This window comes from Ursus americanus, chromosome 13 (genome assembly GCF_024610735.1).
Source record: "Ursus americanus isolate L20-20 chromosome 13, mUrsAme1.1.p, whole genome shotgun sequence".
In the NCBI taxonomy this organism is placed as follows: Eukaryota; Metazoa; Chordata; class Mammalia; order Carnivora; family Ursidae; genus Ursus; species Ursus americanus.
Window position 1 is genome coordinate 56,202,919 of NC_142139.1, and position 19,829 is coordinate 56,222,747.

At 42.3% G+C, this 19,829-nt stretch overlaps 1 protein-coding gene across 1 annotated transcript in view; it reads right to left on the minus strand.

Annotated features, from left to right (window-relative positions):
- MFAP3L (microfibril associated protein 3 like) overlaps positions 1 to 19,829 on the minus strand; it is a 38,685-nt gene that overhangs the window by 7,274 nt on the left and 11,582 nt on the right. The window contains exon 2 of the mRNA XM_045799435.2: positions 10,274 to 10,696. Within this exon, the coding sequence (XP_045655391.1) occupies positions 10,274 to 10,565 (292 nt within the window). The 5' untranslated portion in view covers positions 10,566 to 10,696. The remainder of the gene's footprint in view (positions 1 to 10,273; positions 10,697 to 19,829) is intronic.

A 19,829-nucleotide genomic window follows, 5' to 3' on the forward strand; every position in this document is an offset into this window, starting at 1 on the left:
TAAGAAAGCTAGACAGAGCAGTGTAGTACCTTCTGAGGGCCTATGGTTCCTCTTCCCTGCTAGCCATGCTGAATCTGGCAGGATGCCTCTCGTCGATGCTGTCCTATTACTTTGCTTTCTGAAAGAACATCTGTGGAGAGTGGTTCCTGGTGTCCCTGAGTAACCCTTTTCTAACAATTCAGCCACTGTATTTTCCCCAAGAGTAGAAAACACTGGTTTGGAAAATCTAGTGAATTTTAGTTTCTTGTGACTGTGTCTTCACAGACAAACCTAAGCACTCAGTCTGTGAAACCTCTTGTTCAGATTGGGCTGGGGCAAACCTTCCACCCCTTTGTTCCCTGAACATGGATTCTGATACTTCGGCCGGAGATCTATCCAAATATGGAAATGATCCGAGGCAAGGGAAATTATTCATTTACTTTCTTAACATTTACTTGTTTCATAAAAGTGGACGACAGCAGGCACAGGAAAAAAAAGCTCTAGTTGATTGAAAGCTTATTGTGGATATGCAAGGTATTTGGGTCCAGAGAATTACAGACTATACTTGTAGTAGTTCCTCAAATTTACCTTCCTTCTTTTGTTGGAAAATATACCAGTGAATAGGATGGAAGAAGGTGAGGTGAGGTTATTTGTATGGGGAATGGTTAGGGTCAAACTGTCACCTCCGAACCACCCATGACCACTGCTTTTATGGAGGAATTACCTTCAAAGTAGTCGGAAGCTGGGTGTAGGAGAAGAAAAGCAGACAAGAACACTAAACTAAGAAGGCAGGCATCTGATGGCACCATAAACAGCTTTATTCTCATACCTACGTAGTAATTTCAGTGATAATTGTATTGTAATTGTTATGGGTCACAAGGCAACACACACGATGGTAGCCAACACACACACACACACACACACACACACACACACACACACACACACACACAGACTACAGTGTCAGAAAAGCGAAGATTCCAACCTCAAAGGTGATGTACGTCTGTATCATTTTTTTTGTAAAGACTGATACTAAGACTCTACAGATTTCCTCTCAGTCTCAGCTTGACCTTTGATTAGTGGGAAATAAAGCTTTCTGCATGTTCTCCCACCATTTGCACCCCTGAAAACTAGGAAGATGGCACAAATTGCACTTTGAGGGTCCTCCCACATCGTTGGGCCCGGGCTCACAAAGAATCTCCATATGGAACCCAGCAGCTCGGATCATCCTGAGAACATTCTCTCTGCTGCACACTGCCATTCCCCTCAGTCTATAAATACTTGCCCTGAGACTCACTCTGGAAGGGTCCTGACTCTAGCTTTAACTTTAGTTAAAAAAACAAAAGTAACCCACAATGCCTGTCACAGGAAACCATCAGGGCTATACATGGAGTGGTGTTCTCGTGTATTTAAGATGGTAATTGAGTGGGAATGTCAAAGTTATGTGTTGAATTTTCATTAAGCTGCAACACTTCAGCACAAATAAAAACTTAAAATGTCAGCAGCTGATGCCAAGTCAGTTCTACATGCAATGACTTTGGAGGAAAGAAAGAGGCGGATGTTTAACCATGACTTTCTGAATATATTACCAAAGATGATGTGCAAAATGCTTCTCTAACGCCCTTGAGGGTGGTTCACTTATTCATGTCCTGCGCTGTGCTCAGATGGGAGCTCATCCCTGGGAAAGCCCTTCCCCCACCTCCTCTCGTCAGGCTGTGGTCCTGTAAGGGGACCCTCCCCTGAAGGCTTCACGCTAAAATATTGCCACATGCAGTAAAAGGGCTGCTGAAGTCTGCTCTACTGGTGACCAGAGTTTGCCCAGGAATCTGTCACAGTCTCCCCAAGAAACTCCAGGCACAAGAACCACATGTGAAAATCTGCCACGTGCGAACAGAAGTAGTGGTGACACTCTCTCCTTTGCAAAGAGAAAAGCTAACAGATGTTATTTCTCAGCTGTACTGCGGTGTGTATATTATGCGGCACAAAAAAAAAAGCTGACATTTTTAGAAGGGCAGTGATCTTTTTTTAATCTTGTTCACGCATTTAGTCAACAAATATTATTGAGTAAATTGCCTTTGCATCAGGTTCCACGCTAGACTATGCAAATACAGAGATGAGTAAGACAAGATCGTCGACTGAGAAAACCATCCAGCCCAAGGAGGGCTGCTACAAACAACTGTGGATCACTTGGCAAAGGCGCTGGCCCAAGGCAATGGGGTGGAGCACCAGCTCCTTAGAGAGGCGTGGGGTACTGGGCCAGGGTGAGGGCAGGCTGGGTGGTGCAGGCAGGAAGGGGATGCCTGGAGCATCTGAGCAAAAGAGGGAAGCCAGACAGTGCTGCTGCAGGCGATGAAGCAGCAAACGGTATCTAACACCAAGAGAAGGGCTAGGGTAGAGACAGGGCTGAGAGGAATGCAGGGTCAAATGTTTAAAAGCTTCGTATTTATTCTGTGGGAGAACAGGAACCCCTCACCTTTCAGGACTTCCCCCTGACAAGCCAGCCTTATTTCATTTCTTAGAGCTGCCACAGGATCTTCCCACATGCTTCCTCTCTGCGTGGAAAGCTCTTTTCCCTTCCCACTCCAAGCCCTTTACCTTACACATTCTTAGCTCAGGTTAGACACCACTTCATGTCTCATCACGCTCCCCGAGAAAGCCTTCTCTGACCCCCAATTAAACCAGTGAAGAAAATCAGAAAGCCCAGAAGCAGATGCCAGTAAGCATGGGAATTTTAAATAAGGAAGATATTTCAAATCAGCAGGGAAAGAATATTGGGATAATCGACTATTCATTTAAAAGAAAATAAAGTTACACTCCTATTTTATGTAATACATAAAAATAAATTCCAAGTATTCTGAATATGTAAATTAATAGTATAAAATGTAAATTAAAAGTATAAAATTAATAGAGGCTATAAAAACATTTTTACAAACTGGGGATAGGAAGGCCTTTTTAAGCATCTCAGGAATTCCAGAAACTAAAGGAAAACATTGATGGATCAGATTTCTCTGCAATTAGAAGTTTTTACACTATAAAATATGTCATAGTAAGTAAAATTAAATGCAAATGACAGAGTGGGGGAAAACTCTAGAATATCTGACAATGCTTAATAAGTGTAAAACATAAAGAACTCCTATAAATCAAAACAAAAAACCCAAAAGAAAAAAAATGGGGAAAAGATACGAACAGACAGGTCACAGAAAAAAGAAACAGAAATAGTGTCTAACTAGAAAAATCACTAATGATTACATTACAGAAGAATTCAAAGAGATTAAAGTAATTTTTAAAAAGGTAACTTTTTAAGCTTTCAGAGTGCCAGGAAAAGCAGGGAGGCGCTGAGTAGACACGCTGCTGTGAGAATGGGGAAAGGGATGCTCGCACACACTGCAGGTGGGAGTCGGGCTGGTAAAACCTTTGGGAGGTTGATACAGAGGCAACTGTCAAAATTCAGAATGAATGCAATCTATGACCCACTTTTAGATTTCTTGAAATTCTTCAAATCAGACAAGCCTAAATTGACTGGAAAAATATTAATGAATGTAAGAAAATCAAGGTAACAACAACAACAAAAAATCTCCTTTTCAAGATAGTTTTTCTCCTAGGGACATAGTTCCAGAGCTTTCCTCCCCTGCCAACATTCCCTGGGAGAAGCCGTAACTTCGGTCCCAAGCCAGGAAGGCGGTTGACCTGGTACCACTGTGCTCACTGTGGGGCACACACACATGCAGGGGGAAGTCGCTGCAGAAAATACAATATCATGTTACTAGGACAGTGTCAGGTAGACCGTCCAGTAACGAGAGAAGCAGATCAACGGCATCACATGGCTGTGGTCAAACCTCTAGAAGTTACTGTGGCTCAGTGTCTAGCCACTGTATGGTACCAGATCAGAGCTATGGCTCATACGACTTCTGACGAAATTATTGCTGTAGAGAAGCGAGCAGCATCGATACACCTCTGGAACTAAAGAATTACAAATCAAGTGAGAGCACAACCTACAAAGATACTGTGGTTACAGCTTCCTTCAAACACCATGTCCACTACAATCCTAAATTTCTCCAGCTTTTCCTGAGGATCATGGAGCATTAGACGTTAACAATTCTGCCCAAATACTAAGCTCTTAGAATTTCCCCCCGAATTACTTATTAGACGATAAGGATTTCTTTTTCTTTGGCGATATCTTTCTGTGAATGTGGAAACAAGCTGATGTACGGTTTGTCTGTCCCCCACTAAGTGGTATGAAAAGATTAAAGCTCTGTTCACAATCCCATTTAGATACTGAGGTTCTTGAGCCTTCCATGCCCATGCTTTTTAAGGAGGAGGGTTCAACTGGCCAAAATAAGTAGGTCACTTTCTTGAGACCATTTTTAAACATTTTTATGAAGAAACGTTAAGAAATGTTTATGCGCACATAAATGGAGTACCAGGTTCACTCGAATGAGTATGACGTTGAATCGACACTCTTTAAATAAGACCAAAATGCACATGTAGGTAGGTGCCTATAAACGTGGCACTTCTTGTCCAATATGGGAAATATAGACCACTGAAGAGAAAGGATCCACGTCTTTTTACAAAACATAATTGAAAACAAATTTAGCACTGCATGGCTGCGCCTGTTACAGGGCTTCTGCAGTAGACGACAGCTCCTTGAAGCCACTGCAAAGACTCTGGTTATCAACACTGCAGGCTGCGAGCGTTCTTGTGCCCCCCCACCCCACCCCAATCCTCCCAGGAGACCTCTTCAGAGTGTACTAGGGCAGCTCTAATAAGCTATTCCCTACATCATGAGGAGCAAAGGTGGCCTGGGATAATACGGGCTTAGCTCAGCTTTCAGCGCAGGAAGGTGGGGGTGGAAGGCTATGCTGTTCAGAGCCTGCAGTTAAGCTCTGCTTAAAGGTATAAATAATATCTGAAGAGGACCTCCTGTCTTTGCATTTCCTGGCAAAGGAAACATCTGACCCTCTAGCTAATTTGATCTGGTGATCTTAATTTTTAAAAAAAGTGCCAAGCATGTAATTCCATGGAGGCTAGCAATGGTCTTTTCTGAGAAGAGCTGCAGGTGGTTTTCCAAGACAAGAGCACCCTACACTGGGTTCATATAAATAACTTCCATGTGGGGAATCTCAGCTGTCATCCTTATCTGATATGGATCTGGAAGGGTGGTCTTTTCACAGCTAAGACTAGAGCATTCTGAACTCATCTCCCAAACAGAGCACACCTCATTAAAGAAAAACTATCAATGGTTGTTAGTTATCAGGTTGGCCCTTGATATGGCTCAGTGAACCAAAATAAATTAAACCACTTTTATGGAAAAATATATAATGAGTTCAAACAGCTGATCTGAAGACCTACTTTGGAATGATCCTTTAGATCGCTGAGGAGGGCATCTTTAGGTTAGATCGGGGTTTCTCAACTTTGACACCACTGACATTTTGTGCCCAATAATTCTCTGTAGGGGTCTACCTGTGCATTCTAGGCCACTTAGCAGCATTCCTTCCTTCTGCCCACCAGATGCCAGTAGCATCATGCTCCCTTCCTTTCCCTCCTCCCCCAAGTTATGACAACCAAAAAAATATCTCTAGACTTTGCCAAATGGCCTCTGGGTGGAAAACAACCCCCCACTGGGTTAGGCAAAAGTGAAGTTTATCTTGTGCACGATATGCTTAGTAACATCCACATCTACTGCCTTCTCAGAGATAGAAGCGTTATTGGATATCAATGGGCCCTTTGTATCCACGCGTGATGTTGGGGCAAGAGGAAGCCTCTGATGGAGGAGAGGGTTCCAAACCTGCTATCATAGCAGTCACAACATTGTTTTGAAATTTCCAATAACTTTTAAGGGACATAAATGAAAGCGGGCTAGAGAATAAGAAATTACCCAGAAAATTATTTCCTGTCTTTTCAAAACACACTGGATTATGACACTGAGATTTAAGCACTTGGAATCTACAACTGTGACAACAGAGGACAGTATTACCAATAACAGTGACAGCAGCTGCTCTTGACGGACAGCTTGGTGCGTTCCAGATAACTACCCAAAACATTTCATACACAATAGTTTATTCAAGACTCTCAGCCCCACCTGCTAGTGAAAAAGGATTGTCTCTCTTTTATAGATACAAAAACTGTGGCTCAGGGAAGTTGAGGCACTTGCTCAAAGAAAGGCTCTTGTGTGATGCTTCTGAATTTCCCACAATATATGTGTAATTACATCAATCTGTTTTAGGCCTTCGATAAACTGATTTTTCATCTCAAATATTCAATCTACTAAAAGAAGAATTCAGCGTCATATTTTCAGAAGTTAATGCACTACTTCTTGCTGATCTTAGAGGCAAAGGATAATTTACCTTTAAGGTGGGAATGGACCTCCTTCTCCATGTAGGAAGTAGAGAGGTCATACGCAAACCGGGCTGGCACAGCGTGTTGTCCCTTGCAGAAGCAGTTAATAAGCATTTCATAGTCTATTCAAAAAATTTAAAAAGTGGAAATAAAAACAGTAGAGTGACGTGAAGTAAATGCAGAATTTATAACCATGAATTCCAGCTGTGACAATTGTGAACTCTGTGCAGTTCAGCTCAGTTTACTCTGTGCATATTTACTTTCAAAGATCGTTCTATCGTTCTTAATTATTTTTGGTGAAAGAATGAGGCAAGGGTATAGAGACAAACCCACAGGACAGTCTCAAACCTAACTTGAAGGAAGAATTTCAAACGTGATCGCCAACAAGCCAGACGTGTTTACCAAGGCCTATGCCAGCTGACTTTCTGGAAATTCTTGTTACTTATCATCTGATAAAGGTGCTAATGTGCATTTACCTGGCTTAACGTCACAGCAAGAAGGCACGGCAAAAAATACCGTGGGTAATTCGTACCTGAAATAACTGGGACTTTTTTCATAATACCTTCTGAAAACTATCTATTTCTATTTACCTCTAGCAGAAGAAAAATTGAAAACAGTGCAGTCTGTGGCCATTTGTGGTTATGCATGTTACTCAAATTCTGAGTTATTTCTGTCATGTGGTTGGTGGACCACCCCCAACACGTCCTTTGGTGAACTACCAATAAAAAAAAAAAACCCTGTCCTCCTCCAGAAATAGATGACACATTAGCCTCCCCTGATCCTGCGGACTAGAAGTTACAAGCACCAGGGAAGCAAAGCAAAGCGCTGCCGCTCCTGCCAGTGACAGGAAATAGCCCCACTCTTTCTGGGACTGGCAGCGGTGGCATGAATAATAGCGATCTCACTTCTTCAGCGTTGCCGAGAAATGAAATTGTTCCTTTCCATGCTAATGGTGGTGTGCTCCTGGATTCTGGTAATGTGTGTGCGTGTGCACGTGTGCACGTGCCGTGGTACACGAGGCAGCACACATCCTAACACCGTCTGTGACTGTCATGTGGGTGATCACCACGCACTTTCCATCCAGGAAGGCTGCTCTCATTCGCCCCATCTGGGTTTGATGCTCTTCAGTGGTTTTCACCTACCAAGACCTGAAGGGTGAGCAGATGCTGGTCAGGGAGAGGGAGAATACACACTTGCTTGGCCACACTCTGGTTGTGTAATATCCTCTCTATTCACCTGGTTCCTCATCTGTATGCACAAGGCTTAGTAACATCCACCCGTCACACTTATTGTAAGGATTAGAAATAATATCTGTAAGTTGGTATGGGAGCTCAATCAATGGTAGGGATTGTTAATGAAAATTGCATTAATTTTGTTAGTTTGATTTTAACAGTAGTCTATTGTATCTAGGTAACACTCTGGGATATTAGCATCATTTTTCATACTATATTCAATTACCTCTTTGTTGAGTTATAAATGAAACACTGCTCCATTTAAACTTGTAGACTATCAGCCTGAAAACTGAAATTTTTGTCCATCGTTATAATATGGGCATTTTTCCCGTCAGAAAGGAGGAGTTAAAGACTTATGGGTCCTCTAATAGGCCACTTGAGTGCTAAAGTTCTATTTCATGATGAGGAGTCTCATTTCTACTATTTCTTATGTCTTGCTTCATTGTTAGGTGCAGTGTTTTGTTTATTACCCTGCGTTACTTATGTTCCGAGGTTACTATTATTATACATCGTAACACAAAAGCTGAGCTGGAACATCAGGTACTAGTATCATGAGTTCTTTTTAAAAATTGGCAGTTTATCCTCCTTATGAGATTTAAAAACAGTGAACTGGCTTATCTGCTGGCTGCACCATGACTCGAGCGCGGCCTTCTGATGGAGGAGCCGTCTGCACCAAAGGCTTTTGGTGGCTACGCCTGCTTCCGGGGTCCCGGGACGGGCTGCTACCATAGGGCCACCTGAGCACCTGCAGGACAAAGGGAAACCGAGCCGTGTGGCTTCCCTCCAGCCCAGCCTCCCAGGACACAGAGAAGGCAAGGTGCAGCATGTGCTGGCCCAACAGAGTGAATAGCTAGAAGGACTTTTCAATGGAGGCAACAGGTGATCTCTTTGAAGCCGAAAGGTACTACTTCAGGACTGCACACAAAATGCCGCACCTGAAATTCAGGCCCCAGCACTATAAGGTTCCCACAGTCTTCCTCCTCCCTAAGACTCAGGGGTTCAGTGCCCCAGCCCCAGGGCACCGGGCATAACCTGTGCTTCAGTGTCCACGTGAAAGGTAGATTCAGGTCTGGAGTCTTTGCTCCCCTCACTTCAGTGACCTTGTTATTCCTGTCAGTGGCCCAGCCTGTGGAGAGATCTGATGAAGCACAGGGACTTGAGAGTGTATATGTTGCCATGGTTACTGCCCCCTTTACAAGTATGATATCACTTCCTTTTGACTTATGGTCTGGGAGGAAGGAACAGGAGGAATGGAAACCAATTCTGGGCTAAGGGGAGGTGGTATCTCCTCTTCTTAGCATCAGTAGTGAAGGCTCTAGTCATAGCCACTTAGTAACAGTAGGACCTTGGGGGAAATGTGGGTAAAAGAGGGATCTGGATGACACTGTCTCTAAGTCCCTTCCAATTTAAAAATTCTATGGCCCCATAATTTTACTTGGTGGGGAAAGAGTTCCACTCTCCCAGGTTAAGCCGACAGACACACATGTGATATGTAACATACGGTATTTTCATTAAGGGAAGAAGCTTTGTCATATTGTACATCCTTGAATGGCTAACCAAAAGCAATGTAATAAGAGCACTACAAGGAAACCCCACATCCCAGGTAGCTGGACTGTTAATGGCCTCAACCATGAGGAACACAGCTGGGAACCAGAAGTATGTAATTGCAAGAAAACTCCATTCACTCAGCTCCTGAGGAAACATAAGGCATTAGCCTCTACTCTTTTTCAGAGTACGTAAGATGAAATGAGGGAAAGAGATTAAAAATGTAGGTTTTCTTGGAGCAGAAACTGTCTGGAGATTACTCATGGTCAAAGGGCTATGGGATGGGAAGCACAATATGAATGAAAGGTGACAGAAACTAATAAGCTGCTACTTCAGGAACAATGGTCTTTTTACCCCCCCACCCCCAGCGCCCTACTTCACACAGTAAAGGCTTCAGAAAGCACGTTAACTCCTTCAGGCCAACGAGAGCAGGCTTGGGTTTCCAGACAAGTACCTCTCCCATCTAAAACGAGAAATGTACTGATTCACAATGACCCAGCCAATCCTCTCTCTGGCTGGAGAATTTCCTGAAGCAAGCTTGGTGCTTAGGTAGATGATTCACATTTTTCTGGCCAGAAATGCACTCATTAAAAACCAAACATTCCCCTATTGCCACATGTTATTTCTTGCTATTGAATCCTCCCTCTCTTGGCCTCAGCTGCAACAGACAATCTAGAAACTTCAGCCAGGTCTTCAGGAGCACAGAACCATCTCTAGTCGGTGGCTGGCAACCTTGCACAGAGACTTCCTTTAAGAAGTGCGGTCCTTAAATCCACAGTCAATGAATTAAACTGACATTTAACTATAAACAACTGCTATATTGTTCACTGGAGCCAGCTCCATGAAACAAAATAAAACTCCCTTATAAATGGAATGTATACTAATGGAAAATCCACTTTACATTCGTCCCTGTAACATTTTATATGCATTATACTACAACATTCTAAGAGGCCTTTTAAGAGACTTTTATGTTTGCCCTTTGTCTTCTGAGTCGAAAGAGTGAAAACTATGAATTAATTACTGCTTCGACTCTTACGGATATATATTTCTCTCTCTTGCCTTAGCAAAGAAGACAGAATGAGATCTTTAAATGACTTGAATAAGAGCAACTAACATTCCCAGTGTGGCTTCCAGAGTCTGTGTTTATATTTTATGACATTTGACACAACTTGAAAGCCTACCTCCTCCTCGCTCCTTCTCGTCTTCTTTCAGCAGCTTGCCAATGGAATTATACCACTTGAATTGTGGATCAGGGATGCCATAAACACTACAATTAATCAAGGCACTGTTCCCTTCCTTGACTATGATATGGTCAGTTCTGGCAATGATTACAGGCACAGAGCCCAAGACCACGTCAGTGCCATTTAAAGTGCTATTAGTCACACTCTTAGCAGTCGCTAGAGTGGATACTAGAATTAAAAAGGGCACAGTAGGTAGAAAGCACACAGGCAGATGGTTCTTCAATCGATCCATCTTCTTTGCTTGCTCTATAAGGCAACAGAGATGGTTTGCCAATGGAATCTTCTATCGGAAAACACGCCGTTTAGAGCAGGCCATGGGACAAACCTGTCCTGGATCCATAGAGCTGATTCTTGATTAAGAACCTGTTAAAAATAAAAAATCCACACACACATAAATATTAGCATTCATACTTTAACAACAAGATTTATAAAATGTTAGAAACCCAGCTAAAATACACACCTATATAATTTTTAAACACACAAATTAGAAGATGTTCCGAATGTTAAATTATATTTTTCACAGCAATCCTAACAGTGTAATTTTGTTATTTTTGCTATTGAAACATACAGCTCTTAGTAGGAACAAATATATATTTTGCATGTTAAATTTATATCACATGACTTCAGAGAGTTCCCAAACCAATTCAGGCTTCCTTCATTTAGCATGATAAGGTCTCCTTCTACCACATCACCTGTTTCTATGGTGGATGACCTGACTGTTCACCTGGGGTCCTTCTTATCCTCTTCTCTTTCCTTCCAGTTGATTTCATTGGTCCCAGCTTGGGTGCTGCCAGCATTTGGAAGGGCTCCACCGGAATCCGTCCGGCATCCTCCTCACTCCCCATTACGGCTTCTAGATATGCCTTGCCCACATTCAGGCAACTGCCCGTGCTCCTTTGAGCTTCATACCATCTAGTTCTCTCTGCTCCATTTAATTGTTATCTACCAACTTGTGATCACTCACTGAATTCCCTGGTTTCAGTCTTCATCCATCTCCTGGAGGCAGGGGAACATCAGTATGAATTGGGTCACATTATGGTGGCTGCGCTGCTTATGTCCAAAGATCTAACCTTCATCTATATCTTTAGCCTCCATTTCATCCATGAATTACGTCACCACACCCTGGACCTTTCATCTCTCCACATTCTAAATTCTGAAGTTCTAAGTAGTTCTGAAGTTCTGCCATCTTTAACTGCACCCAACCGTCCTTCCAGATTTCTTACTCCCCTCACTGAACTTTGTAGTCCTTCTAGTTTCCTCAGTCTCTATCTCCGCGCCCCTCCCCACCCTGACCCGCATGCTCCACACCTGTCTCAGTCGAATCACGTGGACCACAATCCCCGATATCCTCACCCCCTGTCCTTCTGCCACAACTACTCTGCCAGTATACAACTGGGATCAAGCCGATCACTTGTCATCCTGGCTCTGCACCCAGGAGGCTGGAGCACCTACTGGAGAAAATCATACAACCATGGCATTACTGCCAAACTAAAGGAACCATCTCAGACCCCAGCCAGGCCCTCGGGGACATCTGGCAATCTGTGTATCAGTGCTGAGTCCGTTCACTATCCTTTTCCCAAGATGCCTTAAGCTTTTGAATCAAGCACTTCAACCCAGTGGTATCCTTACCTTTCTCAAAAGACAGCTTTCTCCTACTAGGTTGTGCAGGCATGAATTCTTACTTTCCCACCTTTTGGAAAGAATTCTCTGTCTTATCCTAACTCCCTCCCCCACCCCCGCCACTCACTCCTCAAACGACTACATTCTGTATTTTGCCTGCTCTTTACTGAAACCGCTCTTGCTCAAGTCACCAGTCACTCCAAGTTGCCAAGTTTTCAGTCTTTCTCTTGCCAGATCTCTGTGGCAATTGCCACTATTAACTTGTGAGCAAAGCTCCTTCCCTGGCTTCCACACTCTGCTCCTCCTAACTGCTTTCATTATTCTTTACTGGTTCCTCTTCTTCTTTCCAGTCCTTACGGCAGTTAACCCCTAGAGTTTCATCACTGGCCCTCTTCTCTTTTTACCCTCAGCTCTTACTGAAGTTCCATTTCCATGCCTTTATTTAATAACTCTCAAGTCCATGTCCTCAGTCCTGACTCCTTCCTGCATTTCTGACTGGTATTACCAACTGTCCACTGAACAGCTTTAGCAGGATGTTTTGCAGGTAACTCAAAATTAACATTCCCAAGCCAAAGTCATCTGCTAACTATGCTACATTTCCCACATCCCTTCTATCAGTTCAGGGCACCACCATTAGCTCAGGTATGCATGGATAGAATCCTCATTTCCACTATGACCCTTGGCCCCTCAGAACGTAGCTACAGGTTGCTGATTCCATCTCTTAAATATTGCTTGGACTGTTCCATCCCTTGCATCCTCTGAGTAAGCCTCAGTTTAGCCTCCCTATCTTTTCCTTACCAGAAATGGTGCAGTCGCCTTCTGTATGACCTGCCTGCCTTCAGTCTTACCCCGGATCCCAATCCAGTCCCTACAACCGTTCTGCAACCCGAAGTCTGTGGTGCCATTTCTTTACTTAGCAACCTTCAGTGTTTCTGCACTGTCTCCGTTAGAGAATCTGAATTCCTTACCCTTTTTATTACTTTATTATATTAATTTTTTAATAATTACTGGATGTCAACTATTAGGCAGACATTATTGTAGGTCTGCCTGCATATTGTAGAGATAGAAGAGTAGACAAGACAGACCTTCCCTGTTATGTGGATATTATATTCTCATGGGGAAAAACAGACAATAAATAAATACCACGTAAATAAGAACTTCAGCTAATGATGCATGCTGCGGAAAACACACCATGAGGTACTCAAGTGCTGAGTTAGGCAATCAGGGAGAACTTCACTGAGGAGGTGGGAACTTCACCAAGGCCCCTGAGCTGCAGGCTCTTTAAGAATCAGCCACCTAGATCTGGGAGAAGAGCATTCCAGAAAGAACAACAAAAGCAGATGGGGCACTGTAAGATGGTCAGAGGAGTAGACACGTCCAGATCACCTAGGACTTCGCAGGAGAGTAAGGAGTTTGGATTTTACCTAACGTTCACTAGAAAATTTTAAGCAAAGGAGTGACAGGATAGGATTTCTTTTTTAAGATCAACTTTACTGTGGTATAATTTACAAACAATAAAATGTACCAATTTTAGGTATACATTTTAGTGGGTACTCACAAATGCATATAACTATGTAACTACCACAATAAACAAAATATGGAACGTTTCCATCATCACCAAAAGTTCCCTTGTGCGCCATGTTTACACTGATCCATTCCGGTATTTGCTGTGTGTATATGTACCGCATGAGGTAAGGTCTGAGGTTCATTTTTCCCCCACATGGATATCCAGTTGTTTCAGCACCATTTCTAAAAAAGACTCTCATTTTGTCAATGGATTATTTTTCCTTCTTGTCAAAAGCAGTGAGTCTACTTCTAAACTCTATTCTGTTCCACTAGTGTTTATGTCTATCCTTGGGATGTGTACCACACTAACCGTTCTGTCTGCCTCATTCATCTTGGCATCTGCAGTGTCTGAAGTTGTCCCCGGCAATAAGTTACTGAATAAATGAATCTCTCTCCAAAGGCAGAAATAATTATTCCAATTCTGTAGACAATGAAACTGAAGAGGTAAATAATTCAGAGGTGATAAATTAGCTTCAGACCATACGTAGCTTCAGTGGGAAAGACAAAGAGTTTTCTTAGTGCTGTAGACTTCCATTCTCCCCCGTGGACTCGAGTGCCTTCCTGCTCCAGGAAGGCCAACACATTTTTCCACCAGCAGGAATTGTGGTCTAAGGGAGATAGCACGGGCTGCAACAGCATGACACATACCCTGTTATGACTTTGTAAATGTTTTCTTTACTTGGCTAACTTGTGGTTTCCTTTGAACAGGGAAGTTGTAAAGCTGACCTATTCAATACAGAATGGTTGTTAAGAGTATGGCCTCAGGTTGTAGGTAGACTGGCCCAGGATCCGGGATCTAGCCACCCTCATTGGCTGTGTGTTTTTGGCCAAGAACACCAAGTACAGGACAATGATAAGGATTCATGATCAAATGTACATAACACACTTACATAACACTCAGCTTGATAAACAAGAATTGTCAGCATAATGTATAAAGCATCCTTTGCTGAAATTATGCTTCTCAAGTTGATTTTTATTATAGCATTTAAAAGACCTACCTTGTTTTTGGTTTTGTTTAAGACATTATTGACTGCCCTCCCACCACCGGAAATAATTACAAGGGATTTTCAGCACTGGGTCCTTTTGCAGGGACTTGAGTCTGAAAATACACGAGCTACCCCTCTGGGCAGACACTGCACTGAGCATCCTGAGGACAGTATCTGGGGTCACTCCTCTCTGACTCCCTGATGCCTGTACCAGAGCCGATGCCTGACTAAATAGCTTGGGGGAGAATGAGAGACAGGACAGAGTATGGGGTAGGTTCCGGTAAGTGTGCGTAGTAAATATACTATATTTCTTTTTTCATGAGGGAGAATGTAACAAATGGGAGATCAAACTGGGTTTTAAAATGCAGAACTCTAAAACTGTTTTCAAACAAAGGCTGGCTACTTTGGTTTTTTACTTGCAAACACCTTGTGCTAGCGAGAATAAAGAGAATGGGACACTGCTGTTCTATTATATTTTAATAATGTCGGTAGGTTCTTTGGGCTAGAAACACAGCAACTGTTCCAAAACTGTAACTAGTTCCCTTAGAGACCTTCACAGGTACAGAGGCAGAGATTTTTATCTTAATGCAGGGATTTCAGTTAGCAAACTCATTCCTCCCTCCCCCATCTCACTCCCATCCTTTCCCATTTTGAAAAGTTACCGAAGTACAGAAATCATAATGTGTAATTTGTAGGTTGTTTGTGTCAATGCATTTACTCAAAACTCTCTGTGAACATTTTCAAATATTTTCAAAATATTTTCAAAAATAATGCATTTAACTGACCAACACTAATGAATTCAAAGTTTTTAGTAGGAATTCACCAGATCTCATGCCATGCCCTTTTAGTTTGTTTATTTTTTTAAGTATGGCTTCTGTGCTGGCCACACTGCTAGGGGTCTGGGGCAGGCAGTGGGGTGTGGGAGTGCTACAAAGCTCAATAAGCCACAGGCCAGTCCACTTATAATCTACTAAGGAGAGATATAGCTAATTCGAGTATGTTCTCCAGGTGCAATGAGCTTAGCGGTGGGTATGCAGAAGGAGCACTGGCTGGTCTGGGTGACACCTGGAAGAGATGCTTGTTGACTGCCTAGCCAGGACCCAATCCCAATTCCACCTTCCCCTTCCCACAGCCCCACAGCTCACAGCCATCCCGGTCCTTCTAATCTTCCAATGAGCCTGCAGCTTTTACCGAACTTGTGACACTCTTCCCTGGCATATGATCTTGCATTTTCCTTAGCTTTGTGTTGAGGAAACTTCTTTTCACAATTACAAGCAGAGCTCCTTGATGGAAGAAGCTCTGGCAAATAGCTCTGTAGAGTTTTCTTAGTACTGGGCACCCAAAGTAATGCTTACACATGTGCTGTATGAAGCCACACTTACGTGGGATCCAATGGCAACTGGAGTAAATTCACAATGTGTTGCCAAAAAAACATATAGACATCATGTCACTTTGGGCACTGAGGAAATATTCTACAAATGCACTTTGCGTAGCTTGTCAGATATTACAGACATCATCGTGAAAAGTTCAGTTAATAACACTATGACATTGTGAAAGACATTTTAGCTACCAAAGACTAAACCACGAGTACTATAATCCAGTAGCTTAAAATGCAGTCCTTCAAAATACAAGAACAAAGGCCACAGATTCCAAAACCAGGGTTTAACAAAAGCTACAATGGACAAATTGTTAAGCTTCATGTGTTTGCTCATGGCCTTTGGGAAAACTTTCATAGAATATTTTCTATAAATAAAAGAGAAAATATTTAGCAAACATCAAATGTCCTTTCTTTCCTCAGCCTCTTCCCTATTTCCCAATGATTGTACTTTATCTGAAAAACATGTAATAAAATGCTTTGTTGTATCTTATTTTTGTTCCTTCACCCATAATAAGACATGACTGTTGACCATATATTTCTGGAGTTGGGAGGAAAGGGCCCCTTGTTTAAGGGTGCTTTGGACTAAATGAATATACATTGTTTTTTCTTGGCACAGTTCATGCTGGCATTTCCCCATCAACTATGATGAGTAATTTTATAGTTACATAACTAGATTTTGTCACAACATCTACTGAGAGTCACCACTATTTTCATTTGTGCATAAATGATGCCATAGACACAAAGGCTGCCTTTTAGTTTAGAACTCTTTCTTTCTTTCTTTCTTTCTTTCTTTCTTTCTTTCTTTCTTTCTTTCTTTCTTTTTTATTATGTTCTTGATAGGTTTCTCCTCATGCAGCAAGGAGAAGAAATCCCAACTTCATGGGAAATGAAGAGAGACACTGAAATACTCATTACATCATAAACACTAACTTTTTAAAATTGGTAGGCAACTAAGGCCATTTTGGTTGTGGCCTCAATTTGGACTCCCCTAACTTCTTTTAAGATCAATTTTAGGATCAACGTATACAGGTAGTGTCTGAATATGAATTATGAGAATCCAAAGTCAAAGTCCAAAAAACTTGTAGAACAAGAATATTCCTGTAGTAATTACTACAGTCCAGAATCAAATCATTTAAGTGCTAAGTCTAATAAGTTTTATCTCAATGTCCACTTGTATTGCACAAAGATTCATACTGTCTTTGTTTCTTCCCTATAGATGTTCTAGAATCTATATGTGTAGAGATTCTTAATGCCTCTAATAACACAAAGGTAATTGCTCACTCAGATGGCAAATGGGATCATTATAAGAAAGAATGGAAGAACATTGTTTTTAGGTTACTTTTAGAAGCACCCAGATAAAAAGTCGGTTCAATCCAAATCAATACACATTAACAGAGAAATTTTTCTGTGCCAGGCATACTGCCAGGGATGAGGAGTACAAAGGTAAGACCTAGTCCTGACCCCCTGTCATCCACAAATCTAATAGGGGGAGAAAGAAAAGTAAGGCAACATTTAAAGCCAATGTGAAAAACTGATCCATCAGAAAGAGTCAAAGATCCACTGGGGATACAGGAGAGGAGACCCAAGTCATCTGGAAGGGCCAGGAAGAACATTCTATAAGAAGTGGCCCTTTAGTTTAATTATGAAGGAGTTCAAATAGACCAAGGGAGTGAAACTGACCCAAAAGGAGAAAGAGCATATTCAAGAAAATGCTGATTGGAGGGAACCTGGCACATTTAGGGAGCCGCATGGAATTAGGCACCAACTAGTGGTATGGAGAAGAAAGGAGGGGGAAGAAGGATGGAAAAGTAGGCTGGTCCAAATAACAAAGGGAAAGATGTGTAACACCAAGGATGGGGCGCACTCACAGGTTCTGGAAGGGGGAAGTGACATGGCCAGTTTCATGTTTAGAAAGATCACCTTGCTCAGAGTGTGGCTGATGATGTACAGGTGGCTAGAGGCTTACTACACTATGCAGGAAGGAAAGAAAGAACGGGCGTGAACTAAAAGCAGTGGGGAAACCAAGACGTGGGCAGATCCAAAAGAAGTACAGGAATTAGAATGTACTGGATTTAATGAGTGCCTGACTATACCGCGGGTGAAAGGGACTCCAGACTTCTTGAACGGCAGTGCCTCTGGTCATACCAACAGCTCCCTGAGGAAAGGAGGGTTTCATTCGCTAAGAACCAATGCCTGGCACTGTGTGTGGAATACACATGAACACATGAGTTAGGAATTTCAACCAACAATTCCCTGGGGCTGCACTGCCCAGTTGCTGCTATACTTGGAAGAAGGCCTGTCTGCTGGCCATGTGGCTGAGCAGAGCCCATGGTGGCTCCTGCCTGTTGCACGAGCCTCTCCTCCTGGCTTCACACTCTCCTTGCTCTGCAAGTCCTGGCTGATGGAAGGTTTGTGAGGACAAGCCACCGCAGTGACACTTACATTTAAAAACTGTCACAAACTGAGAGCTGTTTAACACAGCAGTGTATCATGGGAAGAAGCAGAGCTCTCTTATGGAAGTAGTTAGTCCCTAGGAGGAAAAAGAGACTAAGAGCCTCGTGGCATTCTTGGCACCCCCTTTGTCTATTACCTGCATGATACTGGGATAATTTATAGCTACTTAATGGGTAGAACAAAGTATATACCCTGACTTGCTGGACTGTGGTGAATGGCCACCAGATGAGCTCTTTTAAGCTCACCCAACAATTTAGAAGGAGCTAGAACAAAAGGTCTCAATCCTACTTTATCAACTGTACTAATGTTCAGGCCTCTACAGAATTCTATGCTTTGTTGTTTTTTCTATACACAAAAGGCACATACTTTTCAAAAACGGATCTGTTTTAAATCACTGTTTTTCAAACCTGAAAAGGAACGCTAGGCCCAGAGATGCCATCTTTGTAATACTTTATTTTTGGTGGTGCATAATATTAAGAAACCATTCTTGGCTCTTCATCACAATTTTCCCACACGGTACGCTTTTCTGATTAAAAGTAAGGCTGATAAAAAAATAAAGCTCTCGAAAATGTAATATTTTAAAAAGGAGGAAGAGAAAAAGAATCACAGTAAAGGCTTTCCTCTACAGGTACAAGTATCATTAGGTAAGATAAAAACAGGTCTATCATACCTATCTGTTCACATAACTAGAGTATTAGATCTGGAAAAACTCACATGTGTTTTCGTAAAGGTCCCCCTTTATACAGGATGAGAAAGGGAGACCCACAGAAGATGAGCAATTTCCCAGCAACACACAGTTTAGTGGCTTAGAACCAGGATAAAAAGCTCACACCCAGACTGGGCCTGAATTAAACTACAATCTCTTGGTTAAACAGAGGCAATTTTTGAGTTGTGCCAGCAGCTGAAACACGCATTGAGGGCTATTCTAATCATACGTATATCTTTTAGAAGAGTTTACTGATGTTTCAGTGTGTACTCAGCTTCTTCCAATCCTCATTCTAAATGAATAGGCTAAAATAGTTTGGGGCCCAATTAATGCAAATCCTTAACTGATCACAGAGATGTCTCCTCCAGAATCTGATGGTCCAGGGAATAAGCCAAATCTGGGAAATGAACACAAATGGGATAGACGCACTGGTGCACGGTGCCTTTATGCTACCGGCTCAATACCCAGAACACGTTACAATGCAGATAAAAGGGTTAAGATGCTGGCTTGGCATTTCTCTTGAATCTCTGACACCATCACTTATCAGAGTCTATACACCTATAAAACCTAAAGCCAGCTCAGAAGCACCTCTGTGTAAGTCTTTCTCTTCCTGTCCCTATCACAAGATATTTTTCCAGTATCTCCTCCATTTTAAAAACTAATTGTGTCCTTTCAAAATATTTTCCCTACTCACTTGGAGTGTGTGTATAGGGAGATTCACATTTTCTTTCTAGTACAGTTAATTTATGTCATCTGCTAATCTATCGTACTACTTCTGCCAACTTT